Source organism: Canis lupus, chromosome 14 (assembly GCF_048164855.1).
Source record: "Canis lupus baileyi chromosome 14, mCanLup2.hap1, whole genome shotgun sequence".
Taxonomy (NCBI): domain Eukaryota; kingdom Metazoa; phylum Chordata; class Mammalia; order Carnivora; family Canidae; genus Canis; species Canis lupus.
The window spans coordinates 9,347,669-9,364,742 of NC_132851.1; the positions used below are offsets into that span (position 1 = coordinate 9,347,669).

Below are 17,074 nucleotides of genomic sequence, written 5' to 3' on the forward strand. Positions count from 1 at the left end.
CAGGGAAAAAAAAAAAAAAAACGTGAGAAGAATGCAGAGCTCTATGATGTGTGATAAATTAAAACAAGTTAAATTAGGTAAAGAATAGGATGGGTTATCATTGAAGCTTCTCTAGGGTTAGAAAGATATTAAAATGAGCTGAAAAAGCAAAATCCAATGAAGAGATTAGAAATTGCAGATGCTGATTACACATAAGAGTTAGATAATAGTTTATCTTGAACACATGAAAGACCAAGTGCCTCTAAAAGATTTGGAGGACCAGTTATTGCAAAAACTATTTAAAAAAAAGAACCCAAGACTCACAGTGTTGGTCAGTGGAGGAGGAGGATCCTAGATGATTACATTCTTAGTCTCATTTCTTAAAGTGGTGGGGGGGGGGGGAGGAGGAGGAGAAGAATTCCACCTTGATAAATAACCTTAGTCTGCTAGTGATAACTGATGGTAAGTTTGAACTCATCATATTGTTTCCTTCTCAGGGTATATTTCCCTATTTTAAAATTGTTGCTCATCTCAGGATCTCTGAACTGAAGTCTTGTGTTATCTGTGTTTTCGGACAAAACAGTCTCTGAATATTTGACGCTACAATAAAGCAGTAATTCTCAGACTTTAGTGTATGTCAGAATCACTTGAAAATCTCATTAGAACAAAAATGATGGGCCCCTTCCCCAGAACTTCTAATTTAGTACTTCTGTATTAGGCTCCATGATTTGGATTTCTAACAGTTTACCAAGTAATGCTGGTGCTGCTGGTCTGAGGACCACACTTTGAGAATTACTGCTTTCCTTCATATGATCTAAGGATCTCACTTTGAGAATCACTACTTAGTGGGTCTTTTATCCATGGTAAGGTTAGAAGTTAAATATAGATAATAAATTTCATTTATTAAGTGCTTAATATTAATATTTTTGAATTAAGTTTAGGAATAATCTGTATTTGCCCTTTAAAATACTGTGTTTTAGGGGCATTTGTATTGCTCAGTCGGTTAGATGTCCAATTCTTGATTTTGGCTCAGGTCATGATCTCAGGTGAGATTGTGAGATTAAGCCCTGCATCAGGCTCCATGCTCATCACAGAGTCTGCTTAAGATTCTCTCTCCCTCTGCCTCTCCCCTGCCCTTGTATGAGAGTGCCTGCTGGCTATCCCCTCCCCCAAATTGTGTTTCAGAGAATTAGGTCTATTAGAGTACATACAAATTAGTCTTGTAAATACATTTTGTTTGTGTAATTGTTTTTTAAATTGCAAGGTTTAAGTATTTGGCTAAATTTAGCTCTGAGAATATTTAGAACTTAATTATATTTTAAACTTTATTCTAATGAATTTACCTACAGTTAATATTCTTAGATGTCTTTGTTAGAGCCAATTAAAGTGTTTAATGTAGAATACGGTAAATTTGTAAATGCAGTTTATGTGAGAAAATTTAACTCCTCAGGTTTATAAATAGGATTCTTTAAGGATATTTAGTTTGTTTTCTGTTTTAGTCCATCAGCTATCAAAAGCACCTTGGGAAGTGTGTTAGAAGTTACTAGATTTGAGATCCCTGGGTGGCGCAGCGGTTTGGCGCCTGCCTTTGGCCCAGGGCGCGATCCTGGAGACCCGGGATCGAATCCCACGTCAGGCTCCCGGTGCATGGAGCCTGCTTCTGTCTCTGCCTCTCTCTCTCTCTCTCTCTCTCTCTCTGTGACTATCATTAAAAAAAAAAAAAAAAAAAAAAAGAAGTTACTAGATTTAAAAATAAAACGTTCTTTATAGTTGAAGGCTTAAAGGAAAACTAGGTTTGTACATTTGTCCTTTAATAAATCAAACATTAATTAAAAAATAAAGTAACTGCAAATAGTTCTTTTGTTTATAAAGTCTCTCTTCATGGTCACCAACAAACTTACATTAAGAGACTCTTGACAAATTTTGTTGGAAAAAAAAGGGGGGCATATTTTATGGTCAAATTTCATGGGTTAGAGAAAGGCCAAAATTTTGCCTTTGTTTTCTAGCAGTGAAAAAAAGGGAAATATGATCAGACATAAATCTGTGTCCCTAAGATAAGCCTGTTGCCTCTACAGGCAAGAGAAACACAAACTAAATTTTTAATTTTACTTAAACTAAAAGAGCCACCACATATGCCTGACTTCTGTCATACAGGACAATGCAGAAATAGAGTCTATACTCCAAATTCCTCAACACAGTTCCTCGTTATTCACATTTCAAGTGCTTAATAGCCACATTTATCTAGTGGCTACTATAATAGATAACAACATTTCCATCGTTGTTTAAAACTCCATTCATTGCAGGGATATCACTATTCTGGATAGAATAATGAGAAAAAGTTCTCGTGGGACTCTATTGTAGCAAAAAGTATCCTTACCATTTTTATAAGTAAATGTAGCCTCTAATTTCGAAAAGCTATTTTTTAACACCATTCTTTAGTGAGGTTCAGTGGTACAATAACAAAATGCAAGTTAATAAAAGCAGTTGTGACAGGGCCAAAGCAATTAATCCAAATATGCAGTTATCGTGTGTCTTAATTGAGGGGCAGGTGCCAGATTATAAACTACAGATTTTAGATCATAACGCAAATGCTCTCCATTTTAGATTTTCTAAAGCAGTGCTACTCTATAGAGTTTTCTGCAGAAGTAGAATTTTAATTAAGTAAAATTAAAAATTTATTTTTCGTTCTCACCATATTTCAAGCACTCAAAGCCTCAAGGCTAGTGGCCACCATATCTGATGATGCAGATGTAAACTACTTCTGTCATTTCAGAAAGTTTCATTGGAAAGCACTCTTCTAGAGTAGTGAGTCTCAATACTGGCTGTACTTTAGAATTCCGTGGTAGATTTTTAAATTTCTGATGGTAAGGCCCCGCTCTTAGCATGAGATCTCTGTAAACTGGCATAATCAAAGGTTTTAGATCATAAATCAAAATATCTACAGTTAGGACTGCAACTACTTTTAAGTTTCTCAGGTGATTCTAATGTGTAAGTAGGGTTTAAAAAAACCCACTATTTTCCTCAATACTATTTCTCTCAATCAAATTACTAAGCCTCAATGAGCTTTTGTGTTTTTGTCTTTTTTCTTCACAAGCACTTTGGACATTTTATAATTCAGATTGAGAAGAGATGCATGTTTATTTTTTTTATTTTTATCTTTTTAAGATGCATGTTTAAATTGTATGGCAACCTCTCAACAGGATTGAGACCGTAGGAAATTTGAGGTGATGATGAAAAGTTCCTGAAAAGAAGACTCATTTATGTGCTGGAAGGAAAAATGCTGAAGTTAGAATCTTAAGTATATTTGCTTCCAGTCTTTTATAGGACTTTTTTTTTTTAAAGATTTTATTTATTTATCCATGAGAGAGACACAGAGAGTGAGAGAGAAGAAAGGCAGAGACACAGGCAGAGGGAGAGGCAGGCTCCATTCAGGGAGCCTGACTCAGGACTTGATCCCAGGGCTCCAGGATCATGCCCTGGGCTGAAGGCGGCGCTAAAACCGCTGAGCTACCCAGGCTGCCCAAACCTTTTTTTTTTTTTTTTTTTTAAGTAAAATTCGTGTATGCCAACTATGAAGAAGTCATATATTGCAAGATTAAAGTTTAAAAACCACCTCCAATCTAGCCATCCAGAGACATAATTAATATTAAGATAGGCATTATTGTCCAGATTTATGTATATATACAGAAAGGACTGACATATGGAGAGCTTGAAAGAAATAACTTAAAGATATACTTTTTTGCCATAAGAAAGTATTTCCTAAAAGGTGTATCTAAAGTTAAGCAGATTTTGAGAAAATATTAAGACGTTTGTATTATTCTTGCTTCAGATGACATTAGCATCTGCCATATATTTTCTCCCCATTTCCTGATGTTGACTCATTATTTTTTATATTTTTCATACTTGTAACATTCACAGTTTTTCATCTATATTTTTATACCATTATTCAGTGCATTTCACTCTTCCTTTTATCGAGTCCTCCTCATTCTTGGAATTTTTATTTTTATTCGGTTAACATAACTTCAGTCTTTTAGCAATGAATAATGTTTCCAAAAAGAAGTGTTAAGCAAGCTAGAGTGCTTTTCCTCATAGGAGGTGATTTGCTTTTTGTGCATGGATTCTTTTATTTTCCAAGCACTATAATTTAATCAAGAGCAGAAAGGAAATCAGATTTGTGTGTACTTATGTGTATGTGTGATACTCTTTGGACTTACATCATTCCTCTAGGATCCATGTTGATGGGGCAGCCACTATATGGAATGGCCCTGGTCTTGAAATAGAGGAAAAAGAGAGTTAAGAAGTATAATGTGGGTCTTAATAGTTTACCTGGAATACTTATCACTTCTGTTCATGTTTCATTGATTGAAGCAAGACAATGGACATGTCAGACATAAATATCTTACTGCAGTGTATTCATATTCCCTCCCAGAGAGGAATACGGGATACTCAGTAACAATTTAGTCTATCACAATGACTACTTTAGAAAATAATAGATTAGTTTGACAGAGATTTGTAAATTGCTAGTCTTACTGTCAGTAGTAGGGAAGCCCATTTCTTCTGTCAGTTATTCAGTCTGCAAGTTCTATCCTTTCAAAAACTATTAGTGCTTCTCAAATTTATTGTGCTTGCATATCAATTGTGAATCAGTAGTTTTGGAGTGAAGCCTGAGATTCTGCATTCACCATAAGCTCCCAGGTGATGCCAGTACTGTTGGTCCCTGAAAAACAACTTTAAGTAGCAAGGCTCTCTCTATGTAGCACTTTATATAATGGAGCTGTTCACTTAGAAGCAGACCAAAAAAAAAAAAAAAAAATACTTGGCTAGATAGAGAAAAGGGGCACTAAAGTGAAACAACTAATGGGTAGGAGACCAATAAGAGTATGAGATATTACCAAATAAAAGGAAAGATGAGCATTGAGAAGAAATTAGTTGAATCCTTCACAGAAATCAAATAACATAAAATTGAACAGGCCCATTATATTTACCACTTAGTTTATTCTCCTTTGTCAAGGCAGGCTTAGTGAACTGAGCAGAGAGAAGCCATTATAGTGCATTGTGGAATCAGTGGGTAGTGATAGAGTAAAAACAGTGAAAGTAGACTCTTCTTTCCAAGAGTTCAACTATGAAAAGCAGAAAGAGTGTAATATCTAGAAGAGGATATTTACAAAGTTGAAGAAAAATGGAGGGATTTTTAAAATTTATTTTTGTTTTGATTATGAAGAGTCATCAGAAAGGTGAAAGTTTGAAAATACAGGCATTTTTTTTTCAATTAATTAGAAAAACTAATTAATTTAAATTAAATTTTAATTAATTAATTTTAATTAATTTAATTAAAAACTAATTAATCAATTAATTAGAAAAACTAATCAGAATATCTCTTGTAGTTTAAAAGGCGCTTTTGGAGTTGTAATATCTGTATTATTGTGTTTGAAAATATTGACTCCAGCTCAGTATTTTTAATTTATCATACTTTTATCAGTAGCTACTGCCAAAATTAGACTATTCAGTTATAATAGTGGGCTTCTAGTATTTTAAGACTGGATCTCATGCTATTTTCATTGTTGGTTTACAGGCTTGTTTTCTTTCTCCAGTTTGCCTTCTCCATTCTATTACCAAAATGACTTTAATTTAAAGTTCTGATACTGCTTCATTTCTCTGCTTAAAAATCTTTGGGGATTTCTGAGCCTGGTAATAGCAAGCTGGGTGATTCAGACGTTCCTGCTGAGAACAATTTGAAAAGCTGGGCCAAAACAAAATAAATTTTATTGAGAGTATCAGAAAGCAAACTGATATGATTAGATTAGGATCTGAGTGAGGACAGAGGCCAAGGAGGAGCAGCTCCAATTTGAGATTGCTTTTTCCCTGGGTAATGTGTTAATTCCAGAAATAGCAACTAGGAGATTAAAAGGTGCTTTTAACAACATACATAAAGGGACAGGGATAGAATACAAGACCCAATACAAGGGAGGTGGTGAACTCTCATGGAGGATCCTAAAACATTGTACCTTAGGATATAGAAAAACTGAGGTAGGTAGAGTCTCATAAGATATTGGCTTAGCTTCAGATTATCATTCCTATATCTTCATTAATAAGATCTGGTATTGCTAGTTTCCTCAGCTGTTTGATAGATAGAAGCAAATAATATTTTCTGGAGAGATACAGCTTTTTGTCTGTCAATTTCTGTCTATAAACAATTTTGCAAATATAGTATGCAGCACACAATTTAATTAGGCATATACCAACACCTCAGAAACAACAGTGAAGAGAAACAGACTCACAGTAATTCTGGTTATTGTAGTTATGATTTAAAATAGCTGTGTTGAGAATTTTGCATTGAGGATTTTGGAGAAAGATAGCAATTATAAAAAAGAAAAATGGATATTCTAGAACTGAAAAAAATGTAATTCAAGTTAGAGCCTTTGTAGAAATTCAACAGCAAATTAGCTACCCCATAAGAGAGAATTAGTGAATTGAAAGATAGGTCAGAAGAAAATATCCAGAGTAAAGAGAGAGGGACAAAATAATGGAAAATATGGGAGATGGTTAAGGTTAATAAAAGATACAATGGGAAATTCTAATGTATGTATATTTGAGTCCCTAAAGGAGAAGAGAAAGAGAATGGGGCAGAAGCATTATTTAATAAGAGAATGACTGAAAACTTCAAACTGATGAAATACTTTATTCATAGATTCAAGCATCCCTACAAACCTCTAGTGGAATCAGTACTAAATCCCACCAAAGATGAAATTTCTTAGAGGCAATCAGAACAAATAGTTAATGATGTAGCAATAAAATTGACAGTTGATTTCCCAACAGAAACTGTAGAAACTAAAAGGCAGGGGAGAATATCTGCCAACCTCGAATTCTGCACTCTCTAATATTACCCAGAGTTGCAGTAAAAATGGTAAATATGAAGGCAAAACTAAGTAAATATTGACTGTCTAGAAAAATAATAAAAAAGAAAAATAATGGCATAGTTTTTTTTATACATATATGTAGTTAAAAGTATCTAATAACAATAGCATGTAAATCTTGGCAGGGGCACACAGTCTTTGATATCCTTATATTGTTCAGAAAGAGGAGAAGAGTATTAGTTAATATTAGACTGTGATAAGTCCATATTTCAAGCTATAACCTCTGGAATGCTACACTAACAGAAATGTTAAACAGTGTATAACTTCTAAATTGATGGGAGGAAAACAAAATTAATAGTCATCCAAAAGAAGGAAAAAAAGGTAACAGAACAGGCAGATAAATAGAAAATAGACAAAAAGGTTCTTCTTTAGTGACATATATCTAAAGTGTAAGGATAGGGTACCTGGCTGGCTCAGTTGGTAGACAATGTAACTCTTGATCTCTGGGTTTTAAGTTCAAGTCCCACATTGGGTTAGAGATTAAACTCTTAAAAAAATTTTAAAAAAATATAAAAAATTAAGTGTAAGGATAAAGAGGTATTGAAAATAGAAAAACACTAATAGAAGAATAACTGGTATATTTAATATAAGACAAAGCAAACTTTAAGGCAAAAAGTATTCTGAGAAAAGGTTCAGTTTGCCAGGAAGATAAAACAGTTACTAATTTATATGAACCTAGTATCATGGCCTCAAAATACAGAAAATAAAGTAGAAAAATTTATAAGGGATCATATATATAGCCTATAATTTCAGTGGGAGTTTTTTGTTTTTTTTTTTTTTTAAGATTTTATTTATTTGACAGTGCACAAGTAGGGGGAGCAGCCGGCAGAGGGAGTGGAAATGTCTGAGTCAAAGGCAGACATTGAACCAACTAAGCCACTCAGCCATAGTAGGAGATTTTAACATCTATTAGTAATTTACAGAATAAGCATATAAAAGCAAACTAATATGAATATAGAAAATTTGAACAACATAATCAAACTTGATCTTATGGATATGGAGATAGATTAAAGGTATGTATGATATACTCACATATAACACTACCCTATGGTACAGAATACACAGTCTTTTAAGTACATATAGAATATTTACTAAATTTATATATGATTATAAAACAAATTTCAACACATTTCAAAGGTTTGAGCTTCTTTCTTTTCTTTCACCATTGGGCAATTACTGTAGAAATCAGTAACCAAAAGAATTTAAAAAACTGTCATATAGGGATCCCTGGGTGGCGCAGCGGTTTGGCGCCTGCCTTTGGCCCAGGGCGCGATCCTGGAGATCCAGGATCGAATCCCACGTCAGGCTCCCGGTGCATGGAGCCTGCTTCTCCCTCTGCCTGTGTCTCTGCCTCTCTCTCTCTCACTGTGTGCCTATCATGAATAAATAAAAATTAAAAAAAAAAACTGTCATATATTGGCAAATTAAGCAATACTTTCTAAATAGCAAAAGAAGAAATTAGAGTAGAAATTATAAAATATTTTGACCAAATTATTAAAATACAGTATCAAAGTTTGTAGGACTCAGAATGGAAATTTATTGCTCTAGATTACATAGAAGTGTCTGCTTCTGGTAGTGATGGAATAAAAGCTAAATCCCTTGTTCTTTTCAGTACATAAATATAATTTTATCTCAGGGGAAAGTTTTATATATTCATTTACCTAGCAAAAACTTACTGAACACCTACTATATGCCAGACATCATATAAGGTGCTGGGTACATAGGCTTCTCAACCTCAAAAGCATGAACATTCTGGGACAGAGAATTTGTTAGGGAAATGTGGTATACATCATTTAGCACAAAATGTTTGACAACATCCAAGGCCTGTACCCACTAGATTCCAGTAACATTTCCCTAATTGCAGTAGCCACTAATGTGCTTCAGGTTCTTTAAGTTGTAAAGTGGGGATAATAATGATACTTTATAGGACCAAGGAATCAGATAAAGTAATAAATGTGAAACGCTTAGAACAGTGGCTGGCTCATACTGATCACTTGATAATTGCTTATTATTTTGATTGTTAAATAAATCACAAATATGTATATATTTCTAAATTGTAATAACTTTTGTGAGGAAGAGGAATAGGACCTCTCCATACTCACTGTCTGGATTCTTTTATGCTGGCAGCTGTCTTTAAAAAGGGTATTGCGATTACTTAATAAGAGACTGAGCCAGGTGACAATTGTGATCACTCACAAAGTCTCAAATATTGTGATTATGTGATTGTGTTTTCAAATTGATAGAAGAGAATGATCAGTTTGTTTCATTGTGCTCTGGTAGTTACATTTATGAATAAATGTTTTAATGTTATTAAAATTAACTGTTCTTACAATAAACATTAGAATAATATATAATTCTAAATTAAGGTAGATACTTTGAATTTGTTTTAAAGTTGAAACCAAAAAAAAAAAAATAAAGTTGAAACTATAGACAGCTGGTATATTAGGTTTTTTTGCTCTGAATTGCACTCCGTGGTGAACTCTTGAAAATGAGTGCAATTGCAAACTTCATTGTGATTAAATGTTTAATGAACTCTTAGGATATTAGGAAACACAAATTGAAAAACTTCTACTAGGCAAAATAAATGTAGACTAATGCTTATTCCTAAAATAAATTAAGGATGGCTATATATTATTAGTTAAAAGTAATCTATAATTGTACTTTGCATTGCTTTAAACAACAAAATGAGGATAGTGTTTTTGGCTACCTCTGCTGTTTATAAAAGCAGAAATTACTATTTAAAACTTGTAAAATAGTTTTAGATTTAAAATAATTTAATGTTTTATCATAAGAATATCTAAATATATGCTCTTCATTGGAGGGAAAATAGATTGAAATAAGCAAATATAATTATCCTTCCATAAGCATTATATCATTTTGCATTCCTACCATAAATATAGAAGAATGCTGTTTTTTTCCCTCGTCAAACTATGTGTAGTCAGACTTCTCAATTTTACCAATCTGATAGTTGAGGAATGGTATCTCTGTGTAGTTCACATTTGGATTTTTCTAGTTATGAGTTGGGTTGAAAATATTTTTATATGTTTAGGGACCATTTTTACTTTCTCCTGTGAATTGTTTGATCATATATTTTATCTGTTTTTCTGAGTTTTTATCTTTTTTTCCCCCTCTCAGTTTTTAAGAATTCTGTAAATACTTAGGAAATAAAAGTAGGGGATACACACACACACACACATACACACACTATTCATTCCCCCCAGGGGCGTAATGGATGAGCCATAAATCTGTCTGCTTTTCTTTGTGGAAAATTGACAGTTTTATGAGAATTGTGATAGTTCTAGGTATGGTTGAAGTTGTTGCTTCAGAACATTAGTTCAAGCTGGATGCTTGCCATGTCAGGCACTGAGGAGGCATTTTGGAACAAAGCAAGCACAGTATTTTGTAGGTTACCACTCAGTGAAAGGAATTATTAAAAAGAGATAAAAACTGGGGATCCCTGGGTGGCTCAGCGGTTTAGCGCCTGCCTTTGGCCCAGGGCGCGATCCTGGAGTCCCGGGATCGAGTCCCACGTCGGGCTCCTGGCATGGAGCCTGCTTCTCCCTCTTCCTGTGTTTCTGCCTCTCTCTCTCTCTAAGTCTATCATAAATAAATACATAAATAAATCTTAAAAAAAAAAGACCAATGTTACATTTTTCAGACTTGGTTTGTAATAATAATATATCCTCAAATACAGTTAATTGTAATCAAGTTAGGTAGGTTGAAAGAAATGATCCGTAATTTAGTTTTTAATAAAACTTTTAATGATCCTTTCGCTGACAGTTGTTTATATTTTGAATTGACTTCCAGTTATTATAGCATAATCTTATACTATTCAGTTGCTAAAGCAAGCAAGAAGGTACATTTCCTTTTTCAACAGTTGGTTACCTTTTAGAGCAGAGAATCCCAGGGAGCAAACTGTATTAATAGTGTGTCTAGTAGATAACTGCCCAATGAACTCTAGTTATCAGTCCTTGACATTGTTCTGAAAGGAAAATGAATTTAATAGGAGTTTTACCTCATTTTTTTCAGACACTGGCCAAAAGAAGACCTTAGACAAGAAAGATGGGAGACGAATGTCCTTTCAGAAACCTAAAGGAACTATTGAATATACAGTAAGTTATTTGCTTTTGAAAAAAACTGATTTATCTTTGCAAGAGTGTTAAGACATTCTTTGTTTATATTATAATAAGACAAAGATTAATTGCCTTATTTCAAAAATCCATACTTGCCTTTAAATAACTTATTAATAATACTTAAGTTCTTAATTCTATTTTAGGTTTTATTTTTTCCTTAAAGAGAAAATTTACTAAGTGTGATACAAAGATATTTATTCCAGCAAGTTTAATTTGATATAGATGGTAATTTACACGGAGTCAAAATTCCTGTATTGTGATAATAATTTTTATTAGATTGGGCTTTTAGGAAGATATTTACTCTTTTAGAAATGTGATCTTCATTATATTCCCAGCAGTATTAAGAATAATGAAAATGGCAGAATACTTTAAAGATAAGTTGACATTTATCTTCCAGAATAACCTCTCACATGATTATTTGCACTGATTTATGGCTGTTTGTTTAGCTTTTTTTTTTAAATGATTTTATTTATTTATTCATGAGGGACACAGGGAGAGAGAGGCAGAGACACAGGCAGAGGGAGAAGCAGGCTCCACGCAGGGAGCCAGACATGGGACTTGATCCCAGGTCTCCAGGATCACGCCCTGGGCTGAAGGCAGTGCTAAACCGCTGAGCCACCCAGGCTGCCCAGTTTGTTTAGCTTTGAAATGGAACTTTTTTCTGTGTTCTTCAAATCTCTCTAGAGTCCATTTTTTACATTTCTGATTACTATGGAAAACTGAAGTGAGAACAATCCACTTTAGTCTGTGGCGTAATGCTTATTTGATTGTATATAAATATTGTTTATTTGCATAATGTTAATGTTATAAAGCAATTATTTTAACTGATCTTAATTTTGTGTTACTATTTTGTGTTTCCTAATATGTTACAACTGTATTAAGAAAATAGCAATTTTAAACAATTTCTGCATTTGTATCATCATGAAACCTAGTCTTGGTTTGATCTTATTTCTGATGAACCCTTAAAATTGAAAAAATTATCAAAAACCTAAGTTATACTTTATTTCCATATATGGTGTATAATTGATAATTTGAGATTTTAAGTATTTTGTAAAGGTTGGGAACCAAATATTTAGGGTAGGATTATTTTTACATTTGAAAAAATCTCTTCTTAAAGCATATTATAAACTTAAATTGAGTGTGCTTGTACATTCTCTGCATGATTGAGAAATTGAGAAAATAAGTTCAAACATTTAAATAATGGGTTGTGTAATTTGACGTATTCATTAGTGTTTATTTAGGCATAAGATTATAGGCATGAGGCATAAGATGTTATCTACACATGTAACTGTGTGTGAAGAATTGTTAAAGTTTAGTTTGTTTTGAGTTTAGGAGTTTACCCTTCTTGTAAAATCAATAAAACTTGTGTTATCTATAACAAAGTTGAATTTGAATTAAGAGCCATTATTTTATTGGAGGGATAATTGAAACTTGAAATTACATTTTTTCTTAACATTATAAATAACCTTTTGGAAATGATCAAGTGTTAACCAGAAAAGTTCTAAAACATCCTCTTGTAGGTCTTTGTTTAGATTTTTACCCCCTGTTTTTTAATTGTTTATTCCCTATGCCAAATCCTAGAAGAAAGAAAGAAATGTATTTCTAGAACTTAGTAAGATTTTATTTTCCTATGTTCTATTCTTATTATAGTTTTATAAAAGTTTCTTATAACATCTTATATTTATATGACATTTTTATACTTAGGAAAAGATATATTTCTTTGTTTCCCTTAAAATAAAACTTTTGATATGATATACTCTCAGAATTTGTTCTGAAATATTTGTGATCTTGCTTAAATATATTTCATACTATATAAATATAATATAAATCAATCATTGTATTTACATAGCTTTAAGGTTAAAATTATATATGTATGTATACCTGCGTATATGTATGTACATGTATAAACATACATACTGTTTTTAATTATGGAATCACTTTCAGTAGGAATCAAAACTAACATTGAAAATGCTGTACATTTATCATTTTCTTCCTAGTTAACTTAATATTTCTATACCTTTCTAATGAAAGAGCCTTTTCAAGGTCACTAATGATTTTCTAATTATCAAACCCAGGGGTCTTTTCTTTGTTGCCTTTTGCTCATTGTTCCTTCTTTCTGGTTTTACTTTTCTTCTTCATAGGGTTCTTTAACAGTTCTTTTCAGTGACGACCTGGGAATGGATAATCAAGCAATGTCTGAAAGTCTTCACTCTCCTTCCTGGTACTTGACCTGTCTATAGATCATCAGGTTGACTGTTGTTTTTTGACAATGCTCTCAGTATTGCAATCTGTTGTCTTATGTCCCTCTCTTGCCTTTTTATTTTTATTCATTTCAGACAATCTTTTTAAGATTGTTTTGGAGTTTCCTTTTTTTGTGTACAGTTCTACAGTGCTACTGTGATAAGTCTAGAGTCAGACAAATTTTTACTTACTGTGTTTCTTTGGTCTAAGGAGTATGTCATTCATAGTTCTGAAAGATTATCACCCATCTCTTTTATTGACTGTTCTACTCTTCTTGATTCTAAATATAGGTGGTCCCTTGTTTCTTTTCACTTTCCCACTTATATTCTATTACTTGGAGATCTTAAGAACCTTACTATATATAAACTATGTGGCGTGAGACCCCAATTTTTTTCTATTCCTACCTTTCTAGATGGTTGTATTTCCTACTTTCATTTGATATTTAATAAGTTTTAGCAAACCTCTTACCAATTTCTCCATCCTTGTCTGAAGCTTGATTTTATTATTTCCATTTCCCTCAGTCTGTTATTCATCCAGATTGGAATTTTGGATTTGGCATTAGTTTTTTATTGCCATTTGCTCCCCTGACCTGCTACTACTCTTACTGCCATCCTCACAACCTCATTCATTCCATGAGTGCTTTCTCAAGTCTTATTTGGAAACCTTATATACCTTAATCTCTTTTTACATTTTTATTACTTTAACCTCATTTACTGCAGTAGTGTTAAATTGGTTTTTCTGCATCTCTTCTCTTGTCTTATTAATTCTAGACCTGTTGCCACTGAGGCCATGTAACTTCTTTGCTTTATAATTATTGGTATCTTTTGTTACTTGCATCACCCTCATTTAATGGGATCATTGTGAGGATAAAATGTAAAATAATATGAAAGTACTTTGTAAACTTACAGATGTTGCTGCAAAATAAAATTGGTTTACAGAAAGCTTCTAAATATACTGTCTTGATGGGTAAATGATAGATCATCTCATTACATAGATGGGAAAGTTTGCACAAAAAGGAAGCAAAACTATCCAATTATTATCCTATGTATTTGTCACAAATTTGATTTTATATAACCCTTAAGGGAAAAATATATATATATTTTTACACTACATGCATATCTATTTTTCATGACTTTGAAAGTCTCCTACAGCATAATTCTAAATGCCATCCAATCTCATCCTTTTTGAGAATTAACTCTAGTTACTCACCTTCCTAAAAACCCTAAACTCATTAGTGTACTCTGGATGGTTTGGAAGGAAGAAAGAGTATCACACAAAAAAGTGTTTTGTACTTTTTCTCCTAATGTGTCAGTCCTATTTTCTTCACTTTGAGTGTTCTTTTCCCTTCTCTCTACTTCTCAAATTCCTATTCCTTCTTCAAAATCTAGCTTTTAATGAAGTCTTTCCTGGACAATTTGGAGCAAATGTGGTACACTATTCATACTCAGGACTTCTGTTATATTTGTGATTTCAGTTAAAGCTCTTCATCTCGGGGGATCCCTGGGTGGCGCAGCGGTTTAGCGCCTGCCTTTGGCCCAGGGCGCGATCCTGGAGACCCGGGATGGAATCCCACGTCGGGCTCCCGGTGCATGGAGCCTGCTTCTCCCTCTGCCTATGTCTCTGCCTCTCTCTCTCTCTCTGTGACTATCATAAATAAATAAAATAAAAATTAAAAAAAAATAAAGCTCTTCATCTCTCATATATAACCTTTTTTGTCTTTCTTATTTTCCAACTAGATTGTAAATCCCTTGTGCACTAAAACCATTCAGTTGCATTTAATTTTATCCTACAGAGCTGCCATAATGCCCTTTGAATGGAGGACTCCAAAGGAATATATTGACTGAGCAAGTGATTTTTTCTTTCAAGATAATTGGGAAAAATCCCATGATTTAAGATTTCTGTAAATATGATCATTAAAGGATATTAATGACTTAGAAACAGATTGCTGAATTTTGGTTCAAATATGTTTTCTAATTTATGTATTTAAATGATAGGATATATACATAAAGATCATTAGAAATAGTATTTTATGTTTGATACAGGCATACTTTTCTAAAATAAAATTTGTATGTTTCTAGGTTCCATATGTTTTAGAAACTAGTCAAAGAAATAATGTATTTTAGAGCCTGTAAGAATAAAAATCATCTGTGTTTTGTAAATTATATTTTGTGTTTAGCAATTACTTGAAGTAGAGGCCCACATATAATTATGATATACTGTGATAAAGCATATACTATATTATAAAAGGGACCATTTACTAAGAAAGCACAAAATTTCTCAAGTTATCCTATATCTAAAGATGGAAAATACCATTTGTTAATTAAATGTGAGATTGGTCCACAGACATCTTAATGATATTAAACCTCATAATTTAGTTTTCCTGTTTTAACAGATTCAAATAATTTATTTTTTCTTTCAAACAGGTTGAATCAAGGGATTCTTTGAATAGTATAGCCCTGAAATTTGATACAACGCCCAACGAACTTGTTCAATTAAATAAGTTATTCTCTCGAGCAGTTGTTACTGGACAGGTATCTTTTTTTAATGCATTGGTGTTTAAAAGCATTCAGTAGCAAGACAAAGTATCCACTGAAGTGTAGTTAATAATATATAGAAAATTTAGGAATAATTTTATGCATGCTTTGAATAAATCATGTTGGCTATAGAAGAGAAAATGGTTGCTTCTATACATACTAATTTTTCTTAGTAATTGAAAATTACTAAGATTGAAAATGTGAATTATCTTTTCAAGTGTAATTTTAAAGAGCTTATTAAAACATTCAAAGCAATACCTGTACGTGATAGAAAATTCAAAATTATCCTATCTCAGACTTCCAATTTCCTTTTCTAGAAGCAACCACATTTACAGTTTATATAGTCCTCCAGAAATATTCTAGCATTACTCTTTTTTTGTTTATTTAACTTTGATTGTTAGAAAATGTTTTACTTGAGTATGGCTTCACCTCAGACTTTTTTATGTGTAGATAGTATTCCACTATATTGATATATTAACATAGCACAATAAGCTTTAGACTGTTTCTTTTGTTGTTATAAACATTGCTCTAGGGTACGCTCTTCTATATCTATCTCTTCTTTTATATGCAGGGATGACTGCAAAGTCCATGAAGTAAAATTGTTGAGTTAAATGATACATGCATTTTAAATTTTGCTAGCTGTTGCCAAATTGTAATCTAAGAGGAGCATCTGTAATATATGAGAATTATTGTTTCCCCACCCTATCCTTGACAGTATTTATTATCAAACTTGTCTAAATTGAATTTAAATCTTCTTTTTTGACTTTGTTAGAATTGTTATGGTAATGTTCTTTTAATTTGAAGATTTTTATTTTTTCTATTTTTTTGGTGAAGATCATTGTTAATGACTTGCTTATAAGAACACTATTCAATTATAAATATTTCAATTTGACTGAATCCTTATATGAATGTTTTCTTGCAGGTTTTGTATGTTCCTGATCCTGACTATGTCTCCAGTGTGGAGAGCTCTCCATCTCTGAGCCCTATAAGTCCTTTGTCACCAACATCTTCCGAAGCTGAATTTGATAAGGCCACTGTAAGTATTCATACTTTTCAAAGATAATATGAAGAAATCTCACTGTATATGTATATATCATATTGGGAATTTGTTTTTTTTTTTTTTAAAGATTTTATTTATTTATTTATGAGAGACACAGAGAGAGAGAAAAGCAGAGACATAGGCAGAAGGAGGAGCAGGCTCCATGCAGGAAGCCCAATGTGGGACTCAATCCCAGGACTCCAGGATCATGCCCTGAGCCAAAGGCAGATGCTC

At 32.8% G+C, this 17,074-nt stretch overlaps 1 protein-coding gene across 5 annotated transcripts in view; it reads left to right on the forward strand.

Moving 5' to 3' along the window:
* The window catches only part of OXR1 (oxidation resistance 1), a 280,364-nt gene that overhangs the window by 203,795 nt on the left and 59,495 nt on the right, over positions 1–17,074 (forward strand). For all 5 annotated transcript variants that reach the window (XM_072774210.1, XM_072774211.1, XM_072774212.1 and 2 more), the window contains 3 exons: positions 10,923–11,005; positions 15,691–15,798; positions 16,724–16,837. In XM_072774210.1, the coding sequence (XP_072630311.1) occupies positions 10,923–11,005; positions 15,691–15,798; positions 16,724–16,837 (305 nt within the window). The remainder of the gene's footprint in view (positions 1–10,922; positions 11,006–15,690; positions 15,799–16,723; positions 16,838–17,074) is intronic.